At 48.9% G+C, this 23,225-nt stretch overlaps 1 pseudogene and 2 gene segments (V, D, J or C); all 3 read right to left on the bottom strand.

Moving 5' to 3' along the window:
• Positions 1–3,353: 3,353 nt before the first annotated feature.
• On the bottom strand, positions 3,354–3,916 carry LOC102967309 (annotated as a pseudogene).
• An 8,795-nt stretch (positions 3,917–12,711) lies between these two features.
• On the bottom strand, positions 12,712–13,231 carry LOC122236238. The segment is given in 2 exon segments: positions 12,712–13,064; positions 13,182–13,231. Coding segments are annotated over 2 exon segments (399 nt in total).
• A 7,881-nt stretch (positions 13,232–21,112) lies between these two features.
• On the bottom strand, positions 21,113–21,752 carry LOC122236241. The segment is given in 2 exon segments: positions 21,113–21,559; positions 21,681–21,752. Coding segments are annotated over 2 exon segments (444 nt in total).
• Positions 21,753–23,225: the final 1,473 nt, after the last annotated feature.

A 23,225-nucleotide genomic window follows, 5' to 3' on the forward strand; every position in this document is an offset into this window, starting at 1 on the left:
ATTTGTCTTATTTTCAGAAGAAAACAACATGAGGTGAAGCTACTGTCACTGACTCTTCATAGTTGTTCTGTGCTCAGAGAGTCAGACCCTCAGACCCTCCGGGGTGTCCTCGGTCTCCCTGTTTATTTGTCACTGGCATTGACCATGGGAAACTGGAGCACATTGCTGTATCATTTGCCCACGGGCTTAGAGCACTGTCAGTAATGACTAGCCTCGTCCTCAGGCCGCAGGCCCGAGATGATCAGAGAGGCCCTGTTCTCGAGAACCCAGCTGGGATCCCGGAGGGCCTAGTGCTTCTGAGTATCTCAGCTTTGGGGACACGGTGGGGAATCTGTGGGTACCAGCCCACATAATACGACCCAACATTGTTGCAGATTCCAGTGCAGGTGAGGGTGACCTTCTAGCCCACAGACCCTGATGAAGAGGCTTCCTGTGTCAACACAGACAGTGCCCAGGACCCAGCAACACAGCAGTGGAGACACAGGTCAGTGTCAGGTTATTACCCACAGTGTGTTCTCAAAATGGGGAAAACAAGCAACTTAGGGGTCCTCGGAAGCAATTCTTCCACTTTCCACAGCCAGTAACCTGAGCAAAGAGCAAGGAAGGTGAGGAGGGGAAGGGTCCAGGCCAGGGTGGAGGCATCCCAGGCTGTGCTTCTGAGCCCTCAAGGGAGAGACCTGCACAAAGCCTCTCTTATCCTCTCCCTTCCTGGAAGAGAGAGAGGAAGCCTTCATGCAAATCTCTCCCTCCCCTGGGACTGAATGTGGTGACAGCTGAGTGTGGGGTGGGTGGGACTAGGGAAACTCCTCTAGGCACAATTTTGTAGAGGGCACAAGGCAGGGCTCCAGGCCTGGGTTCTCAGCTGGGACCTCTCCCCACACAGACACCACTCAGGCACAGGCCTACAGCGCCCCCTGCTGTCTCAGTGTCCAGCCACACCCATGACTGGAAGGGACATCCTGGAGCTGTGAGAGAGAGACCAGGGCACTAAGGACTTCAGTCAGCCTGGCATACTGTCCACCCCCACACAGGCCAGATCTTCTCCTCCCTCAGGGCTTCTGCATGTGCCACCACACCTCAGTCCTTGCTGCAGACACAGGGCCTCCTCAGCATGAATCACCCTGGGCTCCTCCCACTACTTAGAGACTTGTGTTGTTGGGGCCAAGACTCGTGGACCGCTCGGGGATGATGTTTCTGCCCAGTGAACACAAGAGCCGAGAGCATGCACGCCCCTCCACAGCCTCTTTTGGGAGCCCTGAGGGGACGCCCAGTTTTCTCATCTCACTTCCCATTCTGGCAGGCCAGTCCCCATTACCCTCTGCACTGACCTCGATGAGGTAGATCAATGACGGTGCATGGCTATAGATCACGTGAGTATATTCTATCTCTATCATCTATCAAACTTTGTATTACCTATAATTGGTAAGGTGTCGGCCCAAAAAGAGACACATATATCAATGCTCCAGGTTCAAAAGGCCAGAAATAGGGTGACTCAGTCGGTTGGGTGTCAGACTCTTGATTTCAGTTCGGGTCATGATGTCCACTTCTGTGATTCAGCCCTGAGCCGGGTTCTGAGCCTGCTTGGGATTCTCTGTCCCTCTCTCTCTGCTCCTTCCTCTCTCTCTCCCTCTCTTTCTCTCTCTCTTAAAATAAATAAATAAAGCTAAAAGTACCCAAATAATATCAATAAAAAGACCATAAATAAGTGCAAGTTCCCCTTGACAAGCACAGAGAATGTAGACTGAAAATGAGGCCTTTCCTCAGTCTGTGGAGGAGAGCACACATGGATTTTGCAGGGAGTTCAGACAAGAATAAGCATGAATCATATAGCAGATGCCTCATAGGAGGGCCTCAGTTCTCATGGATGTTCCCTGACACATTTTAGGAAAGAAAGCTGGAGTTTCTGGACCCCTGTAGCGGGCACACGGATCCCCGTGCCATGGGCTGCAGCGTGCACCCATGTGGTCATTCCGGGGTAGAAAGCACAGCCTAACGAACGATCCCACCTGGGTCAGGCCACATCCGCAAAGAGCCCCCATGGGAGCTGCCCTCTGCCCTCTGCTGCTTCCTGCATTGGCATGAGCTCCTGGGGCCCTGGCTTCTCTGTACACCCAGCTGACCCATTCCCTTCCTGGGTGCACAGTTACTGTTTGGGATGATAAAAAGCTTTGAGAAATGGAGAGTCGTGATGGTCACCCAACATGGCGAATATATTTCATATCTCTGAATTGCACAAGAAAGTGATGAAAAGAGTAAATTTCCTGTTGTGTGTATTTTCATAATTAAAAATTACTAGATGAAAATCCAACTTATGTTAAGGAAGTTGCACTCACACCAATCTCTTTCCCATCTTTATATGTGTTACCCTATTCTAACTCATCCTCATCACTAAAAATTGACAGGGATTTTATTATCTTTTTCCTGTAGGTTCCACATATAAATGAGATAAAAAAGCATTTGCCTTTCTGTGTAGGCCTTATTTCTCTCAGGGTCATGTCCTGCAGGTTCGTCCATGTTGTCGCAAATGACAAGACGTTCTCCTGGAAAGGCTCAGGGGATCGACTTCCTTTATGCAACATGGTGCCCCGCAGCCCCTCTACTGCATGGATCATGGACAACCCCGATGCGGCAGGATAGGAGAGGAAGACACAGTCCATTCTTCTGGGCTGCAGAAACCAGCCACATGCTGCCCATGGGCCCTGATGGTGTCAGCTGTAGGGAAGTCACGTCGGTGAAATCTCCCAAGCAGACTAAAAATTTTGCTGCACTGGTGGCACTCCCACCTGTCCCTCACAAGCCCCACTGAGAAGTTTGCTGACTGGTGCACACGGTTTCTCCCAGGGACAGTCACCCTCTCCCGACATCACAAATGAAGGGCAGGTACCCAGCCAGTGGGCCAGGCCAGCTCTGCGCCTGTGATTCCTTAGTGTCTCCTGGCTAGGACACAGAGCTACTCAGTCAGCCCTGAGCACAGGAGCCTGGAGGGAAGGGAGGGCCTCTGCTCTCACCCCTGGAGGAACACAGGCCATGCTGTGGAGGACTGTCTGCCGCGGGCACGGTCTGTAGACTCTGACCAGAAAACTAAGGCAAGTTGATGGACCCTTGTGAAGAGAAAAAAAGCCAAATCCACAGGTTCTAATTTTTACGTGTGAACCACTAGGCGAAATTTCTGCATCATTATAACTTTTCTGTTGTCTTTGGTTTGCTTTATTGTTGTTGTCATTTTTCTTTCTTTTTTTTTTCTTTTTTTCGTAGAGTTCACACAGGTTTGATAGGAAATTGGGAAGAAGGACATTCAGATCCAGTAGCTACACCCAAGTATAGTAATTGTGCATTCAAGTTATATTAGACTTCAGAGAATCAGAGTACAGTGGTCTAAGCAGGCTGGGTATTTGTCCCACTTCCCCATGTGTCTGTGTCACTGTGACCAGCACTACTGGGCCAGATTGCACAGTAATAGTCAGCCTCGTCCTCAGGCTGCAGCCCAGAGATGAGCAAAAGCCCTGCATTGGCTGAGGCATCTTTGGACCCGGAGAAGCAGCTGGGGATCCCGGGGCCCCGATGCTTATCTGAGTCTTAGTAGTAGTACAGCAGATACCGGGGAGGGCTCCGTGCCATCTGCTGGAACCAGTATACGTTATAGCTTCCAACATTGATGTCGCTGCTCAGAGTGCAGGTGAGTCTGGCTGTTGTTCCCAGAGATGCAGAGAGGGAGGCTGGCTGAGTCACAACAGGCCGGGACAGGGAACCTGCAAACACAGACACAGCAGAGGGAAGAGAAGGAACAACGCAAGTGGGATTAGGGAACTGAGCCACAAGGGTTTCACTCTGGCTGTAGGCCCACCCTGGGACACTGGGTCCCGTCCCTACCTGTGCAGTGGCAGAGGAGCACGACGAGGACGGGGATCCAGGCCATGGTGACACACGCCCTTCCTAGACCACAGAGTCGGGGCTGGGCTGCCCTGGGCCTCTCTTATCCCCAGTCCACAGAGCTCAAAAGGAGGGGCTGCTCATGCAAATGGGACCCACCTCTCCTGCTCGCTCCTGTGCACTTAGAGGTCTGCAGCCCGTTGACAGGAAGACTATGTGATGCACTAGTTTCCCCCTGGGTGGGCCTGGAAGAAGCAGCTGTTGGGACCACACACAGGCCCAGGTTCAGGGACTCCTTTAGGAACAGAGAAGTCACCTGCCCTGTCCCCACTGGAAACAAGGGGTCCAGCCCTGGGGCTTTCTACTCTGGAGGGCTACTCAGCAGGGAGCCCCCTTCCTGTAGAAAGCCACAGACCTTGTCACCTGCCCCCTGCTGGTGTCTGGGTGAACCTCTCCTTTCCCAATGCAGGCTTCCCTGGTGCCTGTGTTTCCACCACCTGAGAGTGACCCTCCAGGCAAAGAGAAAGGTCCTGCTCTACATCAGGCATCATCCATGGATGGGGTCTGATGAGAGGGACACATGCAGTCCTGACTCAGTACAACCTGTGAACCACTATGGAGCTGAGGACAAGACACACGGGAGAGGGAAGAGAAACCATCTGTCCCAATGGTACAACTCAGGCGATGCATGCTGGCTCTGGGTGCTGGATGTGGACAGGAGCTCACCTAGGGGACACACACTCACACAGGAGGACACGTAATGTGGGCATGCCGGGTCCCTCCAGAGCAGGGGAGACAAGACACAGCAAACCCTGATGAGGGTGCTGCAGGTGGGGGGACAGAGCAGGGCTGGGCATCCAGCAGGGACCACTGCAAGGCCATCTTGTGACCTCACCTCCGTGTTCTGGGAGACTTGCAATCCTGTCTGTGCAAATCATCAAGAGCACCTCCTAGACACAAGGAGAGGGAACCTGCCAGCTGAGGAATTGGGGGAGCACCCGCACACTCTGTTGGACATGGGATGCACAGTGACCCAGGGCCTGGAGCTGGGGTCTGGGTCCCTGCCCCTCATCCCCCCTACTCACTGCTGCAGACTCTTCATGGTGGATTCTGACACTAACACATATGCATGGAAGTTTCACCCATGTGTTTTGTGGCCTGATTACTCATGTCTTTCTCCTGCGTCCTATTCCATGTGTGGACATACAGATATTGTTTACCCATTCTAAAGGGTGCGTTGGTCACTTTCGAGTCTTGGCAATCATAAACAAGACAGCAACAAACATTTAGGTGCATATGCTCATTTGCACACAAGAACCTCATTTAGAGTAATCTGTAGGACTGTTCTTTTTGCATTATAGCCTTAAGGCTTTGTTTGCCGTGGAAGACACTGCCAAGGAATCTTCCCAAGTGATGGGGCTTTTCGCACTCCCACCAGCAGTGAATGAGAGTTCCTGCTGCCCCACATCCTCGGTAGTATTGGTGCTGGCACTGTATTGAACTTTAGCCATGGTCACGGGAGGCCTCTGGTACGTCCTTGTTCAATTTGTAATACCACAATGACATATGAAGTTGGAAATCACTTTGCATGTGTAATAGTCATTTTGTCTATCTTCTTTGTTAAGGGATCTGTTCAGATCTGCTCATTGGGAAGGCACTGCCCAGCACCAGGGAATTCAGGAGATCAGCAGAGCTCTATCACAGGAAAAAGGGAGAAAGTGAGTGTGGAGTCTGACACAGGACTCGATCCCAACACCCTGGGATCATGACCTGAGCTGAAATCAAACAGTTGGACGCTCAACCAACTGAGCCACCCAGGTGACCCTCAACAGTTTATTTTTAAGTAACATCTGAACCTAAAGTGGGGCTTGAACTCATGAACCCAAGGTCAAGAGTTGCATGCTCTAACCACTGAGATAGCCAGGCTCTCCTTCACTGAGTCATTTGTAACTCTGAACAAGCTAGTTTGCCTTCGAAAATATGAACACAGGGTGAATAAGGATCACTCTGAAGATATAACTGAAGGAAGGGATATGGTACTCTCAGATCATCTTATTCCCAGACAACAAATAATTTTTTGGATGATCTGACAACAAAAGTCACTCCTGGAACCTCTTGACAGGGGATGCCACCAGGTCTAGAGAGTGGAGGGAGATTTTCTCTCACTTCCCTATGGATCTAAAGCACTGTGTAAGTATTGGTACTATCTTGGCATATAGGACACTAAAAGTCACTTCCTTGCACACGAGATTCCAGAGACGTCAGAACATATGCATCGGTCAAAACATCTTTGGATCCAGAAAACGACAGGGCACTGGGATCTCTGGTGTGGTATTTGACCCTGCCTTGAATCGCAGGAGATACCGCCGAGGGTTCCATGGCTTCTACTGGCACCATTATGCATATTTCTTAAAACAACAATGATGTCACTTCTCAGGGTGAAAATGAGTCTATTTGATTCTTCAGAGATGTGGAGAAGGAGGGTGTCTGAGTCAGCACAAGCTGGCAGAAAGAACTTGCAAACACAGACACTCATGGGTGATGGGGCAGGGATGGAGGTGAAGCTGCTTGGAGGTCTGATCCAAAGGTGTGGACATAGGCTCAGAGGCTGCTTTGGGTCACCAAGGACCGTCCTTACCTGTGTGGTAAGAAGACAACACAAGGAGAAGAGGTTACACCATGGTGGTCACAGTTCTACTGAGAACCCATGGCTAGAGCTAGGCTGTCCCAGGCATTTCTTATCTCCTTCAGTGGCCTCTGGGAGATGCGGTTGTACTTAGGGTTGCATTTTCTTTCTTGATAGTATCTTTGGGTGTACAAAAATAGGAACTTTTGAGAGGCCCAATTGATGATCATCCCCCCCTTTTTTGGGTGTTTCTTATGATATCCTATGTGAAGAATCTCTTGCCAAGCTCAAAAATCATGGGGATTTCCTTCTTGTTTTCTTCTAAGATCTTTATAGTTTTAGCTCTAAAATTTAGATCTTTGATCCATTTTACATCCATTTTTGTTTACAGTATGTGTAAGAGTCTAACTTCATACTTTTGTGTGTGGATATCTAGTTGGCCCAGCACCATTGGTTGGAGAGACCTTTTTTTTTCAGAGTATATTCTCTGAGCACCCTTTTGAAAATCAATTGACCATAGATGAATGATTCATTTCTGGCCTCTGAGATATGTTTTACTTATCCCTATGTCTATCCTTAGGCGGGTACCACATTCATGTTGACTATAGCTTCATAAGTGAGTTTTAGTGAGTTTTGAAATCTAAAAAAAATTTTTTTAATGTTTATATATTTTTGAGAGAGAGAGAGAGATGGACACAGAGTGCGAGCAGGGAAGGAGCGGAGATACAGGGACACACAGAATCTGAAGCAGGCTCCAGGCTCCGAGCTTTCAGCACAGAGCCCAATGTGGGGCTCGAACTCATGTGAGAACATGACCTGAGCAGAAGTTGGATGCCAAACCAACTGAGCCACGCAGGTGCCCCAGTGAGTTTTGAAAACTAGAATTGTCAGTCCTGAAAATGTGTTCTTCTTCAGGATTTTTTGCATGTTCTGAGTCCCTGCAATTCCACAGAAATTTTAAGATCATCTTTTCTTAGAGTGCAAAATAGGCATGTGGGCATTTGATAGGGATTGAATTTAATCTACTAATTGCTACGGAGAGTATAGCTTCCTAACAATTGTAGTTCTTTATGTTTTATAAGGTAAATAAGATAAAATAGTAAAACATTTAAGTATGAACCATCTGCTTATCTACTTTTGTCTTAGTACAGAAAAACTATAAAGATAAATGTGGGTCCATTAGTAAACTTGGGTTGTTATTTATTTAAATATTTTATTATGTTTCTAGAAATTGTGAAAGGCAGTCATAAATTTGCTAATCTAAAGAATACTGGCATAGCAAACAGTTCACAGTTGCTTCCTATTTAATTTTCACTAGAAAACTAAGGTCTCTAGAGTTAGGAATTCTAATAAATATAACTTAGGCTACTAAAAACAATAAGGAAAACAGCTATGTGCTCCGGGAAAGTAAGACATGTGTTTTTTGAGGGGAAAAAGTATGAAAAAAGGGAATACACTTTGTGTTGAAGGAAAAGAAAAATAATATTGTCCTAACATGAGTCCGGTTATTCAAAGAATCCTTAGATCAAGATCTAAATGTATAAGAGAAAGCTGTAGTAGGATTTTGGAAAAGAAACCTGGAAAAGAATTTTAAGTGTGGTCAGTACTGGTTAAATTTTAAAGATATTCAGTAAATAAATGAGGTTTCATATCAAAATACATGCATGAAAAATCAAAATTGTGTTTTCTCTGGGTTAAAAGGTCAAAATTTTCTTGAACTATTGGTCTGCTCTTATTAAAAATGGAAACAAAAGGTTTACTCACTTTTAACCTTATCTGCCTAGAATACAAGCACTCTGTTTTACCAAAATACTTCCTATGTTTATCAGAAATGTCATTCATTGAAAACAAATTATTTATACTATTTCAGAAGTCTTACACGTTGCTTATAACTAGGTAACTTTCTCTACTTGCCTTTAAAATGTGTTTGTGTTGTGTGTCACAGGAATAAACCCATTTTCTTGTCAATTCCATCGTAATGAACTCTACTCACGTCTTTGGCCATGACCACTTTTAAGGCTTCTCATGTACAGTGACCATGTTACTCCCATGCTCCTGCAATGTGTTTCATCGTCAAGGATATTCATGGAGAGGACTTTTGACAACCTTCCTTTACAACATGTTTAGGTTCTGTGTCCTCTCTCTTCTCCCAGACACTGTCAACTCCCTGAACATGGGGACCCTTCCTTTCACGTCCACAGGGACCCACATCCCTAGAGTCATTTGTGGCACACACTAGGTGTTCAGGAAGTGCTATGGATGCACATTATCTGGGAAGCACTGTATCAACACTCAGACATACCTGGACTCTTTGTTCCTGGCTCTGTCCTGACCTGTCATGGGCTCAGTCGCCAGGGCAGCTGGCCCCTGATGCCCAGGAATTTCTCCTTGGTAGGAGAATCTCCTACAATGTCTTCCAACCGGGGACAGGCTTGGGGGCCTGAAGTTAATAGAATATGGATTATTTGCTAACCAAAGTTCCTTGACATTGTTCTCACACTACAGTTTACCCCAAACGAAGGAAGCAGCTGACTTGGCCAAAGGGAGGAGGCTGCAAGAGGACCCCCGTTGCTGGGGAAACAGCAGATTTTTGTCTCACTTCCTCAAAGGACTGGGCACTGCATAAGCAATGAGTTTCTTGTCCCATGCTGAGCAGTGATCATCAGCCTCGTCGTCCGCCTAGAGCCCAGGGATGGTCAAGGAGCCTGTGTTGCCAGACTTGGAGCCAGAGAACCGGTCTGGGACCCCCGAAGGCCAAGTGTTCTCATGGAGAATGGCTTTAAGGGTCATTCCTGGGAGCTGTTGGTACCAAAACACACAATAACCGGCCCCAGTGTTGGCTGGGCTTCCAGTGCAGGAAATGGTGAGCGTCTGGCCCAGGGACCCAGACACTGAAGATGGCTGAGTCAGTACAGACTGGGCCAAGGACTCTGGAAGAAGAAGAGACAGAGAGGATGAGGCTGGGGTCTAGAGACAAGAGGAGGAAGCAGGGCCCCTTCCCCTGTCTCTGCATCCAGTCACCTGTGCAGTGAGCAAGTAGGATGAGGAAGAGAGAGACCCAGGCCATGGTGGAGGCCCGTTCCTCATGACTGCTCCTGCCCTCTGTGACCCCACAGCTGAGCAGACCTTCCCTAACCCCTCCTTCCCCTCTTCATCCTCTGAGAGAGGGAGGGCCCATCCATGCATGAGACCCCCAGCTCTCTGACCCTTCACAGGCCCCGGTTGGTCCCTCATCCTGAGGAGGTCAGGGGTGGGCAGGGCAGGGGCTGTGTGGGGCCAGGGGGTGGGGAGGTCCCAGATGGGAGCCCTGAGCAGAAGGCAAAGGCAGTGCCAGGTGGCAGATTCAAGTCTCAATAACCCTGACCCCTCAGAACCAGGCCCTGAGTGACCCCTAATGTCCAGTCACAGACACGCCATTGTGTGACATGGTGACCAGAGCCCATCAGAGAGACAGCTCCAGCCTCCCCACTGCTCCCTTGCTCTTCATGGGTCAAGACTGAGCTGGTATCTCTGGGACACACTCCTTTGAGATCATGATCAAGTTCAGAACAGTGACAGGTCTCCATGGACAGGTGTTCCCTTCAGTCCGGGAGGCTGGCCGTTCCTCTTATGGGATTCCTCCCTGGTTTCCGGAACTCCCCTTCCACTCGTGTTCACACGGCCCTGAGGAGTTGGGGAGCACTCCTTTCCGGGTTGTGTAGAAGCACTCGTGTCTGTTCCTAGAAAGGTTAAGCCCTAAAAGCCTCGGTCATCTGTCACTATTTCCACCAGCTTAGAAAACAGTCCTCCTCACGCTGTGGGCACAGATTCCCTCCTATTATCTGTTCTGTAAACACATAGACCCAACTCTGCAAGAGCCCTGCCAAGTGAGGCTGTGTGTGGCATTGACCTCAGAGCACAAAGGGCAAACCTGCAGGGAGTTCTGGGAGGGAAGGAGTGACAGCTGCAGGTGTTCTGACAGGGACCTGTTTGCAGACTTCATGTGTTAATCACCTATTAGACAACAGTTACCTTAAAATGAATGTGTGTCATTTTTTCCAAAAACTCAGCTCCGAAAGAGTGATTTAAACTCAGTGACAGTTTCAATGGGAAGGTACAGGTTCAATTGCGAGTGTGTTTCCCCGGACCCATGTTTATTGCAGACAGAATATGATTTAAAATAGTGGTTGCCAAATGCGTGAAAACATAATGGAAAATACGTGACATTTAGTTCTTGGTTGAATAGGGGCCAATTCCTTGCTTAAATCACTTGATTCATTATTGTTATTACTATTATTATTTTAATAACAATTCTGCATATTAGGGCTGGTCTAACAGGTAAAGTAGGAAAGCCCAACATGGTGCCCTGGGAAACACCATGAGGAGCCTGTTCCAGTGAACTTCACACTGATCTCGCTGGTGGAATGAACAAACACAGAGTTTGCTGCATGGAACGATAAGGGGTCAGACTCCTCTCAGGGTGGGTAAAAGCAATAGTCACTGTGTCTTGTGTTCACCGTGTTCAGGATAGAAAAATTGCTCATTCAGCTGCCGCTGATTAGAGGAATGATTTTCCACTAGCTAAGGCCAATTTGACCCAGAAAATTCTTTCAAAGATCCCATACTGACTCCAGCTGAGGTGGAGATAAGGGGCACTGTGTCTCTGAGGTCACAGGCCCTGTAGCCCTGAGACAGACGTTTCAGCAGAGGCCTATCCTGGCTGGAGGTGTCACTGGAGTGTCTGAGGGTGACAGTCCAGCCCTGAGAGGATGCAGAGTGTGCCTCGTGTTCCCGTGGGTCTTGAGCTCCAAGGGAGCAACACTGAGGCCGCTGTCCCAGAATCAATGCACTGATCAGCTTCAGGCGCTACCTGGAACCCAGACATGGTTGGGGGCTCAGCCGCCCATGGGGACAGAGACTCACCCAGGGATCCCTGCGCATCAGCCTCATCCCAGGAGAGCAGGTGTTCAAAGCAAGTCCTGCCCTGGTGTTAGGACTCCTGTGACACTTGCTGTCACTGGGCTTCCTGCTCATGGGGATTCTGTTTCCTCGATTGTGACACTGATGAAGGCTGGGTGAGCACAGGTTGACAATGACTCCTGGGGAGACAGAGGAACCTGGAAAGTGTCAAGCCCAGGACACTATACACTAGCTCATGCTGGACAAAGCAGGAAAGAACATCCAATGGGAAGAAGACAGTGTCTTCCACAAATGTGTGGAGTAAACTGGACAGCAACGTGCAGAAGAACGCCTGCACCACTTTCTTATACCATATACAAAAATAAACTCAACATGGATGAAAGACCCATGTGTGAGACAGGGAACTGTTAAAATCCAAGAGAAGCGTGCAGACAGCAAACTTTGACCTCAGCCATAGCAAATTCTTACTGGAACTGCAGGACACAAGGGCAGGCCTCCCCTCGATGAGCCACTGGGCATGAAGTTTTTTTATTTGTTATTTTTTAAAAATGTTCGCGTGTTTACTTACTTTTGAGACAGAGAGCAACAGTGCATGAGTGGGGGAGGGGCAGAGAGAGAGGGAGACACAGAATCTGAAGCAGCTTCCAGGCTCCAAACTGTCAGCACAGAGCCCCACGCAGGGCTCCATCCCACGAACCATGAGACCATCACGCGAGCAGAAATTAGACGCTTAACAGACAGAGCCACCCAGGCGCCCTGGCATGACGGTCATTTTGAGTTAAAAAGCAGTCAATGCCCATACACTCAGGAAAAGCTCTTCATGTCTCTTCAACTGACTAAAAATTCAGTGGTAGCACCTGTTCCGGGAAGACAGCTGGCACCACAGACAACTGCCCTAGGATATGGATGGGGTGGGGCAGACGGGGCAAAGGGGTAGCAAGGCCTGTTTAGTCACATTCCTCTGTGTCCCATCGCTTCCCAGGGGCCCTGCACATATTGTTTATGAAACATCTACTCTACTCTTCTTCTTCTGTCTGTGAAGTGTATTTCTTTGCATTGAATACTTGACCCCTACCTCATCCATGTAATTCAGAAAAACATAGACCTCATTTTTGCCTGGGTGTCTTTCGAATTTCAAGATCTATGTTGACTCCCATATGTTCTGTATTAAATTTCTTGTGTGTCACTTCAACCTCTTCCAGGACAGGTCTCACCATAGAGGACTCTCCCCTACAGGAGCCTCCACAGAAGCTTCTCAATAAAAGAGGCTCGGAGGCAAGGTCTGTGGACCCAGGGGTTTTGGTCTCACTTCCTCGTTATCTGAGACACTGTGAGTAACCAGAGCTGCTCCCACTGCCATAACCTGTAGCACAGTAATAGTCAGCCTCATCCTCAGGCTGTGGCCCAGAGATGAGCAGAAGCCCTGCATTGGCCGAGGCATCTTTGGACCCAGAGAAGCGGCTGGGGACCACAGAGCCCTGGTGCTTATCTGAGTCTGAGTAGTAGTATAGGAGAAACCGGGGAGGGCTCCCTGGTTTCTGCTGGAACCAATTTATGTAGTAGCCGCCAACACTGAACCCGCTGCTCAGGTTGCAGGTGAGTCTGGCTGTTGTTCCCGGAGATGCAGACAGGGAGGGCGCCTGGGTCAGCACAAGCTGGGACAGGGAACCTGCAAACACAGACACTCGTCAGTAATGGAACCAGCAATGGGGGGAAAATGTCCCAAAAGGCTGAGCATGGGAAGTATCCTTTGAGTCCCCCCTGTGTCCCTGAGGCCAGTCCCTACCTGTGCAGTGAGACAGGAGTATGAGGACGAGAAGAGGCCAAGCCATGGTGACAAAGACCCTGGTACCCACACTGGGCTGGGCTGCCCCGGACCTCCTTTTCTCCTCCACCCTCTGCCACAGGAGGAGCTGTCCATGCAAATGAGGTCCATCTAGTGACTGCCCAGCCCCTCCCTGAGCCCTGGTGCTTCAGCCCAGCTGAAGGACACACCCTAGGGACAATGGAGGTTGGCTTCACCACTGGGGAGACCCCTGGGAGGAAGCACTGCATGCACAATGCACAGGTCCCTGCCCGGGGGAACTTGCCACACCAGAAGGGACACACATGCTGACTTCCCATCAGGGAGCCCAGAGCCCAGTCCCCAGGCCCAGGCTCTGAGCAGTTGTGAGGACACCACAGGGTACTCCCACAGTGCCCCCTCTTGGCTGACAGGCACATACCTCACTGTGTCCAACAGCCCTGAGAGCCCAGCTGGCTTCCTCAGCTCCTTTTGTTCACACATCCTTGAGCTGAATCATGGCCAACGTGATCCTATAATACTGCCCGTGATGACTGCAGTGTTTTGCACTCTCAGAAGGAGTCCTGGTCTCTGTGAGATGCAAACATTACCTCCCGTTAGTGGTAAGTTGTTGACATCTGGCAGAAGATGCTGCAGACTTCATATCCCTGCACTGGTGTGCGAGGTAGCATCTGTAAACCTTGGGAATGTTTTTCAGCTCCTATGCACTGTAGCGATGGATGCCAACGAGTGTCCAAAAATTGGGTTTTGTTTTAATCTGCGATTTTTTTGCTCATTTATTGGCTAAGTGATTTATCAAGGAAAGGGAAAACAATGAATTTATCTTTGATGAAGTCCAATGTATCAGTTTTTTTATGGCTTGTGCTAATGAGGTCTTATCTAAACATGTTTATACAAACCTTAGAGCCTGACGACTTTTTCCATTTTTATGTTTTCAACTGTATACTTTATAGTATGTCAATAATCCTTTTAGTGAATTTTTTTATGAAGTCAGAGTTTTCGGTGAGATTCATTTCTCTCGATGGATATCCAGTGGTTCTGTGGACATTTGTTCAAAGGCCATCCTTCCTCCTCTGAAAGGCTTCTGCAACCTTGTCAATAAGGTTTTCTTATCCATAAGTATCCATAAGTATTTCTTATCCATGCTTTTGTGAGTTTGGTTCTGAATTTTCTGTTCTGTCACAATGGCCACTGTGTCTACCTTCCATCCATATCACTCTGTCTTGTTGCGATAGGAATTGAATTACACTTCTCGACAAGTTGGGAAGAATTGTCATCTTTACTATATTGACTCTTCTATTCCTTGAACACAACATATCCCTCCACGGTTTTAGATCCACTTTGATTACATTTCCCAGCATTGTCGAGATTTCAGCATCCATGACCTGTACATGTTTTGTTACATATTCACCCAAATATTTCATCATGGAGTGGTTTGAAGTGTGATTTTTACATTGTTTTTCACAAGGTTACTGCTTGTATATACGCAACTAAATGATCTTTCTATACTGATCTTGTGTTCCACCACCTTCCCGAAATTGCTTATTACCCTTTCTTTTTTTTTTTAAAGTTTTTTTTTTAACGTTTATTTATTTTTGAGACAGAGAGAGACAGAGCATGAATGGGGGAGGGTCAGAGAGAGGGAGACACAGAATCTGAAACAGGCTCCGGGCCTGAGCTGTCAGCACAGGGGCCTGATGCGGGGCTCGAACTCACGGACCGCGAGATCGTGACCTGAGTCGAAGTCAGCGCTCAACCGACTGAGCCACCCAGGCGCCCCTACCCTTTCAATTCATATATTTACACACATGTTCATAGCTCCCTTTGCATTTTCCCCTATATCATCCTCTGGCCTGAAAACAGAGACAATTGCCTCTTGTTCTCCTTAGTCTGTATGCCTCTCATTGTTTGACTTGCCTTATGGTTTGGTCAGTCACATCCAGTCCCATGGCTAACAGCAGTATTGAGACTGGACATGATGACCTTGGTTGCTACCCTGGGGGGAAAGTTTTCAGTGCTTCACTTCAGTGTGTGTAAGCTGTGGTGTTTCATCATTTTCGTTATCAAGTTGAGGATGTGCTCCTCTATTTTCATTCTCTGAGAAACGTTGCCTTTTCATGCATTCATTCATTCATTCATTCTCGCTCTTTGTCCTTAATAGGTTTTGAATTGTATAAAATGCTTTTTCTGTATTGATTGATACAATCAATACAGGTCCTCCAGGTCCTCCAGGTCCTGATTGGACACACCTGCCATATCCCCACAGGAAACAGGGGGGCCCAGACCTGGGGCCTCCTGTCAGTGCAGGGCTGGCAGCTGGATCCCCCGTCCTGCAGAAACCCTTAGACATGATCACACAGCAGCCCCTGCTGCTTTCCGGGCAAATGTCTCATTCTTTCCCACTTTCTTGTTCTTTCCCACTGCTCCCAATGCTCTCCTTTACCTGCGTCCCTGATGTTTGTGCTTCCACCACGTGAGACAGACCCTTCAGAGAAAGATGGAGGTGCAGTCCTGGTGCACTCTCCCTGAACCTGGTTCTTCCTTGGGCAGGGCTATTGTGGGAAGGACAGGAGCAATCTTGACCCAGGACAGTCTAGGAATCCCGGTGGAGCTGATGACAAGATACTGGGAACAGAGAGCAGGGGATCTGCCCCCACAGGGGGCTTCTAGGGTGCAGGCTGACTCTGGGTGATGAGTGTGAACAGGAACTTGCTGAGCGGTCACAAACCTTCACAGAGGAGGACACACAGATTATGGAAATCTGTGCCTTTCTGAAGCATGGCAGAAAGGACTCCACACACTCTGATGAGGCTGCTGAGGGTATGGGGACTGAGCAGGGCCCAGGAGTCCAGTAGGACCACTGCGGGGCCATCCTGCAACCTCCCATTCCTGTGCCTGGAGTCTTTTCATTCCAGCTGGGCTTCTCCTGGTCAGTGCTGCTCATTAGAGATTTAGTTCTGCAGGAAGTTCTAAGACAGATTTTGGGGCAAGGAGAAATAGAAGGCAACCCTGGGGGATGGTTGGAGGAAGATAACAGCAGAGAAAACAGGAAGGGTGAAATGGGTTGTGTCCCCAAGTGGAACAGAGGGAGGTAATTGAATGGACCCCAAGCTGTGGGAGAGGGAGTGATGGTCCAGAGAGTTAGGTGGCTAGAGGGTGATGCCCACAGAGACAGGAATGCCCTGACTGACACAGGGGAAGTCAGGTGGGAGAGCAGATGGAGGGCAGATGATGGGTCTGTTGTCCCCGTGTCAAACTGAGACCATGGTGTGATATGTTGAGAGGCCTGGAAACATCACAGACAACCAGGGCTGCAGCGACGTCTTCTGTCCCCCATAGGAAGGATGTGGGTGTACAGTATTTGCCTGACTGACGGCTTGGCCTGCATAACTTATTCAGTTGGTCTCCATCAGCAGATTAGTGAATGACAACATGGCTCTTAATGTCATTTGAATAAGCATCTCACAGGGAGCAGGTTGCTGAGGTTGCTGACTCTGACCATTTGTTGATATATTTAGGTGCTGAACCCCCTCCCCTTCATTATATGTGCAGATGTGGAAAGGAAGCCCAGTCTTGGGGGGCACACTGGCGAGATGGACACACACTGGGAGAGATGGGATGGGCACATCGGGATGAACCACTGCACAGCAGAATCAGGCTAGGGAGCCTCTCTTCCCATGGTGGTGTTGACCATCCTCCCCCTCGCTTGCTCCCCTTCTGCTCAGGGCTGAGACATTCTGAGCCCTGCTTGCACTTCTCCATAGATTGAGATCACTGTGGAATGCCACTACCCGGAGACAGCATACAGTGCTAATCTGCCTCATCATCAAGCTGGCCCCTGTGATGGTGAGGACGGCTTTGTTCCTGGAGATGGACCTGGAGAAGTGATCAAGGACCCAAGACAGGTGATTGTTTATGGTAGATAAGGGGGTGGGCACCCCTGCCTCGAGTCTGTTGGTACCAGCCAGGGAAGTTACTGATAGATACTGACCCAGAGCTAAAGTCACAGGTGAGTGTCACCATGCCTCCTGCAGACACTGACTGTGATGGCTCTTGGATAACCACAGTATGAGAATTGGTTCCTAAAACCAAAAGGAGGCACATGTGTTATTATGAGAGGCAAGGGTTACCCTGAAACCTTGATTTTATGTGCCCTCCAAGAAAGCAGGGTCTCTTCCCCTGACCTGAGCCATAAGCAAGGAACCTGAGAAGAAGCACCAACCAGGCCATGGTGGGGATCCTCACAGGTCTTGCCCCCTCAGGTTCTTGGGTTGGGTTGGGGTCTCCTCTGGGCCTTTTCATGCCTGCAGACCTATGAGGAGGAGAGGTGCTTCATGCAAATTAACTTCCTCTCTTTTACTACCCCTTGGTCGCCCTGATGTCCCCTGGGGGAGACCTTGAAAGAGGCATATATTGGGACTACACAGAATCAATGACTGCAGGGAGCCTGGGACACTGAGTGACAGGGTGACATCTTGCCCCGAGTCATCTCCTCCACGTCCCTGGTGGCCTCAGTCCCAAGTTTCTTCCCTGGAAAGGCAGACTGAGGGCATGCATCTGCTTCTCACATCCTGGCCATGCTTCTAGTTCATTCCACATGTACCCCATCCCTGGGAATATTTTCTGCCCTCCCCAGTGAAATGGCCTCTTGTCACTTTGGAGAAACTTAGTGGTCAGTCCTCCAGGAGTGAGTCCACTGGAAATTTCAAAGCCCGCGCTGGGTATGAACAAACAGGGTCTCTTCTGACTCAGTCCTAGTCCCTGTCTCCTGATAGCCACGGGGCAGAAGACCAGAGGTGGGGGAGTCTACACGAGAGGCACCGCAGGCTGTGGAAGGCATCCTCATTTGCTCTTGGAAGCCATCTATTATCTGAAGTAGCAACAATGTAACTGCTGGTTTTGAGGGGAAGGTAATCATATCACCATTAAATTATGAGATTTCTCCAAACATCAGGGAAAAAAAGAATCAGAAGGAAAATGGCACTGTCTGAAAACATTGTGTGACCATCCCGAGGCATTATAAAATACCCTTGCCTTGTGTAGTCGCTATGCAGGAGAAAGAACCAAAAGGGTGGCCGGGGAAATGGAAAAACATACAATTTCTGGAGTAATAGGTGAAAGAAAAGCCACAAAATTGGACTTCACCCCACTGTGGAATAAGAATGTGATCCAATGCTCATTTCTGAATGGTTAGTAGATTGTTTCGTGATACGTATAGGGCCATTGCTTTCTTTGTCATCAACTGTGTTCAGAGACTTAACTCACATCAGACGTAAAGATTTATAGTAAATTCGGGGCACCTGGGTGTCTCAGTCCGTTAACCATGTGACTTTCGATTTCAGCTCAGGTCGTGATCTCACAGTCCCTGAGTTCAAGCCCTGCATCGGACTTTCTGCTATCAATGCCAAGCCTGCTTCTGTTCCTCTGTTTCCCTCTCTCTCTGCACCCCCTCAAAAATAAATAAATGTCGGGGCGCCTGGGTGGCGCAGTCGGTTAAGCGTCCGACTTCAGCCAGGTCACGATCTCGCGGTCCGTGAGTTCGAGCCCCGCGTCAGGCTCTGGGCTGATGGCTCGGAGCCTGGAGCCTGTTTCCGATTCTGTGTCTCCCTCTCTCTCTGACCCTCCCCCGTTCATGCTCTGTCTCTCTCTGTCCCCCCAAAAAAAAATAAATAAAAAACGTTGAAAAAAAATTTTTTTAAATAAAAAAAAAATAAATAAATAAATGTCAAAAAAAGATTCATATTAAATCCAATTCTATTAGCCAAAATTATTCTTGAGACAGTGGTTAATGTGTAATTATATGCATCAGATTTCAAGATGAAGAAGAAGACCTAAAACTTAAGAGAAAAGTTATCAATTCACATCCGTCACTACAAAATGCTGAAGCACATGACAAGTCACAGAATAATCTGAATCTTATCTGTGACTATTGCAGATAATGGAAGCTGTGTGTATTATGTATTTCATCCAGAATTCCGATATCCAGTGTTTTCCACAACAAAAGTAACCTTAAAATGTCCATACTACCCAAAACAATCTATAGATTCAAGGCTTCCTATGAAAATTCCTATGATATTTTTCACAGAAATAGAAAAAAAGTCCTGACTTTTGTATAGAGGCAGAAAAAGACCTAAAATTGCCCAAGCTTTCTTGAGAAAGAAGATAAATATCTGGAGGCACCATACTTCCTGCTTAAATTTATAACAAAGTTCTAGGAATACAAACAGTATGAAACTGGCCTAGAAAGCCACACATAGATAGATGCCACAGAATACAAAGACCAGAAGGTAATGCAAGTTCCCCTTGACCACCAGGGAGCAAGTACACTGAAAACAGGGCCTTTGCAAGGTTCCTAGAGGAGAAGTGACACGGAGTTTGGAGGGGATTCAGATAGGCATATGCATGAATCATACAGCAGGTGACCCAATCGAGATCCTAAGGTTCTCACTGGTGTTCCTGACACACTCTGGGAGAGAAAGCTGGTATTCTTGGACACCTTGCAATGGGACACGTTGGTACGCATGCCATGGTGGTCAGCATGCATCCACATGGTCAATCTGGGGTAAGAAGCCCAGCCTAAAGACTCTCTCAGCCGCGTCAGGCCACATCTGCCAAGAGCCCCCATTGGGAGCTGCCCTCTGCCCTCTGCTGCTTCCTGCATTGGCATGGGTTCCTGGGGCCTGGCTCCTCTGCCATTCCAGATTACCCAATCCCCGAGCATTGGGTGCTCAGGATGATGGAAAAGCTCTGGAAATGGACAGTTGTGGTGGTTACAAACATTGTGGGTATACTCAGTATCTCTGAATTGCACAATACAGAGTGATTAAAATAATAAATCTTGTTGTGTTTATTCTCATCACTATAAATTATCAGTTCAAAATCAAATTATATGTAAGAAGCTTTGCTAATACAAATCTCCTTCTTGTCCTGGTATGTGTTACCCTATTCTAACTTATCATCATCAGTAAAACTTGACAGTAATGTTTACAATTATTTTTCCTATAGAATCCACATATAAATGAGATCATGTAGCATTTTTTCTTTCTCTGTAGGGCTTATTTCTCCTAGGGTAATATCTGGCAGGTTCATCCATGTTGTCACAAATGGAAGAACTTCTTTCTGGAGAGACACAGGACTGGACTTCTTTGTGCACAGATAGGGGACATCCTGCCCTGTCGCCCCACAGCCTCCCTGCTGCTTGGATCACTGATGAGCCCTGATGTCACAGGAGAAGAGAGGAGGACAGAGTCAGGGCCGGGAATTCAGGAAACCAACCACAGGGGTACCCAAAGTGCCTGATGGTGTCAGCTTTGGTAAATTCACATCTGTTGGATCTACTTCCCACCTTCCCAAGAGCAGACCCAGCATTTTGTAGCAATGATGGAGCCCTGCATGTTGCCTTCACAAGCACCACTGAGAGTTTTGCTGACAACTAAAGTTTCTACCCTGGCTGACCCCCCTCCCCCGACGTCACAATTTAAGGGGCAAGTAGCTGGCCCGGTTGCCCAGCCAGCTCTGTGCCTGCTATTTCTTCTGTTGTGAGTCTTCCCTAGGCACCAATCTTATTTAGTACATCCTACCTGGAACACACAGCTATTCAGCCAGCTCTGAGCACAGGAGCTTGGAGGGAAGGGAGCCTCTGCCCCAATCCCTGGAGGAACAGAGTCCACATTCTGGAGGACTGTCCACCTGCTGCGATGGTCCAGACTCTGACTAGAAAACTAAGACAGTGGATGTGCCTTTGTAAAGAGAAAAAGGGCCAGCTCAGCACTCTCTGAGCTTTACACTTTAACCACCAGACAAAATGTCTGCATTGTCGTGGGTTTCTTTGTTGCCTGTTTGTTTGTTGGCTTGTTTGTTTTCCTGACAGTACAAAGAGGTTGAATAGGACACTGAGATGAGGAAGGGTATTGTGACCTAGAAGCTACTTCCAAAGACAGTGAGTGTGCATTCAAGTTATTTTCAACTGGAAGAGGTCAGAGTGCAGGGATGTGAGCAGGCTGAGATATTTGTCCCACTTCCCCATGAGTTCGTGTCACTGTGACCAGCACTACTGTGCCAGATTGCACAGTAATAGTCAGCCTCGTCCTCAGGCTGCAGCCCAGAGATGAGCAGAAGCCCTGCATTGGCCGAGGCATCTTTGGACCCAGAGAAGCGGCTGGGGACCCCAGGTCCCAACTGTGTACTGGAGTAGTAGTACAGGAGATACCGGGGAGGGCTCCCTGGATTCTGTTGGTACCAGTATATGTAGTAGCCTCCAACACTGATGTCCCTGCTCAGGGTGCAGGTGAGTCTGGCTGTGGCTCCCAGAGATGCAGAGAGGGAGGCTGGCTGAGTCACAACAGGCTGGGACAGGGAACCTGCAAACACAGACACAGCAGAAGGAAGACAAGGGACAAGGTACATGAGATTAGGGAGCTGAGCCACAGGGATTTGACTCTGGCTGCGGGCCCACCCTGGTGCCCTGGATCCTGTCCCTACCTGTGCAGTGACAGAGGAGCACGAGGAGGATGGGGATCCAGGCCATGGTGACACACAGAGACGCCCTTCTTAGGCCACAGAGCTGGGGCTGGATTGCCCCTGGCCTGTCTTATCCCCTGTCCACAGGGTCACAGAGGAGGGGCTGCTCATGCAAATGAGACCCACCCCTCCCTCTTCTCCATGTGCACACACAGGGTCTGTGGTCTTGGACTGGAGACTTCCTGATGCACTGCGTTCCCCCTGGGTGGGCCTGGAGGCAGCAGCTGTGGGGACCACACAGGCCCAGGTCCTGGAACTCCTCCAGGTCCTGACCGGACACACCTGCCTTGGCCCCACTGGACGCAAGGGGCCCAGTCCTTGCTTTCTGTCAGTGGAGGACTGCCCAGCTGGATGCCCCTGTCCTGCAGAAAGCCCCAGACACGATGTCACAGTGCCCCCTGCTGGTCTCTGGGTGAACCTCTCTTTTCCCACCACAGGCTTCCCTGATGCCTGTGTTTCTGTAACCTGAGAAGGACCCTCCTGGGAAAGAGAAAGGTCCTGCTGTGCAGGAATCTGTTCTGTTCCCAGTGTAAGAGGGGTTTATATCCTTTTTCTAAAATCACTCATTTATATTGTGGGTCTAATATTCCAGGTAGGAAAGGTCAACATGATGCCCAGTGAAACCCTTTGAGGGGTCTCTACTTAGGCACTCAGAACCATAATACTCATAAAATTACCAAAAGACAGAGTTTCTAAGGCAAAAGGATTTGGGGCTGACCACTCTCTGCAGTGGGAACAGCTACAGTCCCCGCAATTTGTGTGCATCATGTTGTGTATAGAGCAATTATGTATTCAACAACCCGTGACGAGATGAATGAATTTCTAGTACCCCAGGCCACCTGGACCCCGAAGATTCTGTCAAAGCTATCTCATCTGAGTGATGGAGAGGAGGAGAAAAGTCAGGCTTTGTCCTTGAGATCACAGCCCCTGTGGCCCTGGTTTGGGACACAAGACTTTCCTTCAGAGTGCAGCCTGGATAGAGGTACCACTGCAGTGACTGAGGGAGTGACAGCCCACCCCTGACAGCACAGGGGGTTTGTGTCTGTTGTCCCCATGAGGCTTGAGCTCCGTGAGAGCAGCACTGAGGCCATGTCACAAAATCAGTGTCCTGACCAAGCGCTGAGTGGAGCCCGTAGATGGTTGGGGGATGAGCTGTCCACAGGGACAGAGACTCTCCCGGGGATTCCTGTCCATCAGCCTCAGCCCAGGAGAGCAGGTGTTCAGGGCAGAGCACGTCAGTGAAGACTATGATTTATCGCAAAAGGCCACCTCTGTCAACTGTATATCTGGAGCTGCAACTGTGTCTCCCGTTGTCAGACACGGCATGTGGTACCTGGAAGGACACAAAGGGTGCCCCAAGGACATACAGACGGGGATACTGCCCATGTGCATGTGTGGTGTGCATGGAGAATCGGGACAAAGAGGTCTGAGCACAGCTGTGGTATGTAAGGTGGGATCTGTAAGGTGACCCAACCGATGTCCCTGCAGAAGGGGGATAGCCATGGG

Source organism: Panthera tigris (genome assembly GCF_018350195.1).
Source record: "Panthera tigris isolate Pti1 chromosome D3 unlocalized genomic scaffold, P.tigris_Pti1_mat1.1 chrD3_random_Un_scaffold_84, whole genome shotgun sequence".
NCBI lineage: Eukaryota > Metazoa > Chordata > Mammalia > Carnivora > Felidae > Panthera > Panthera tigris.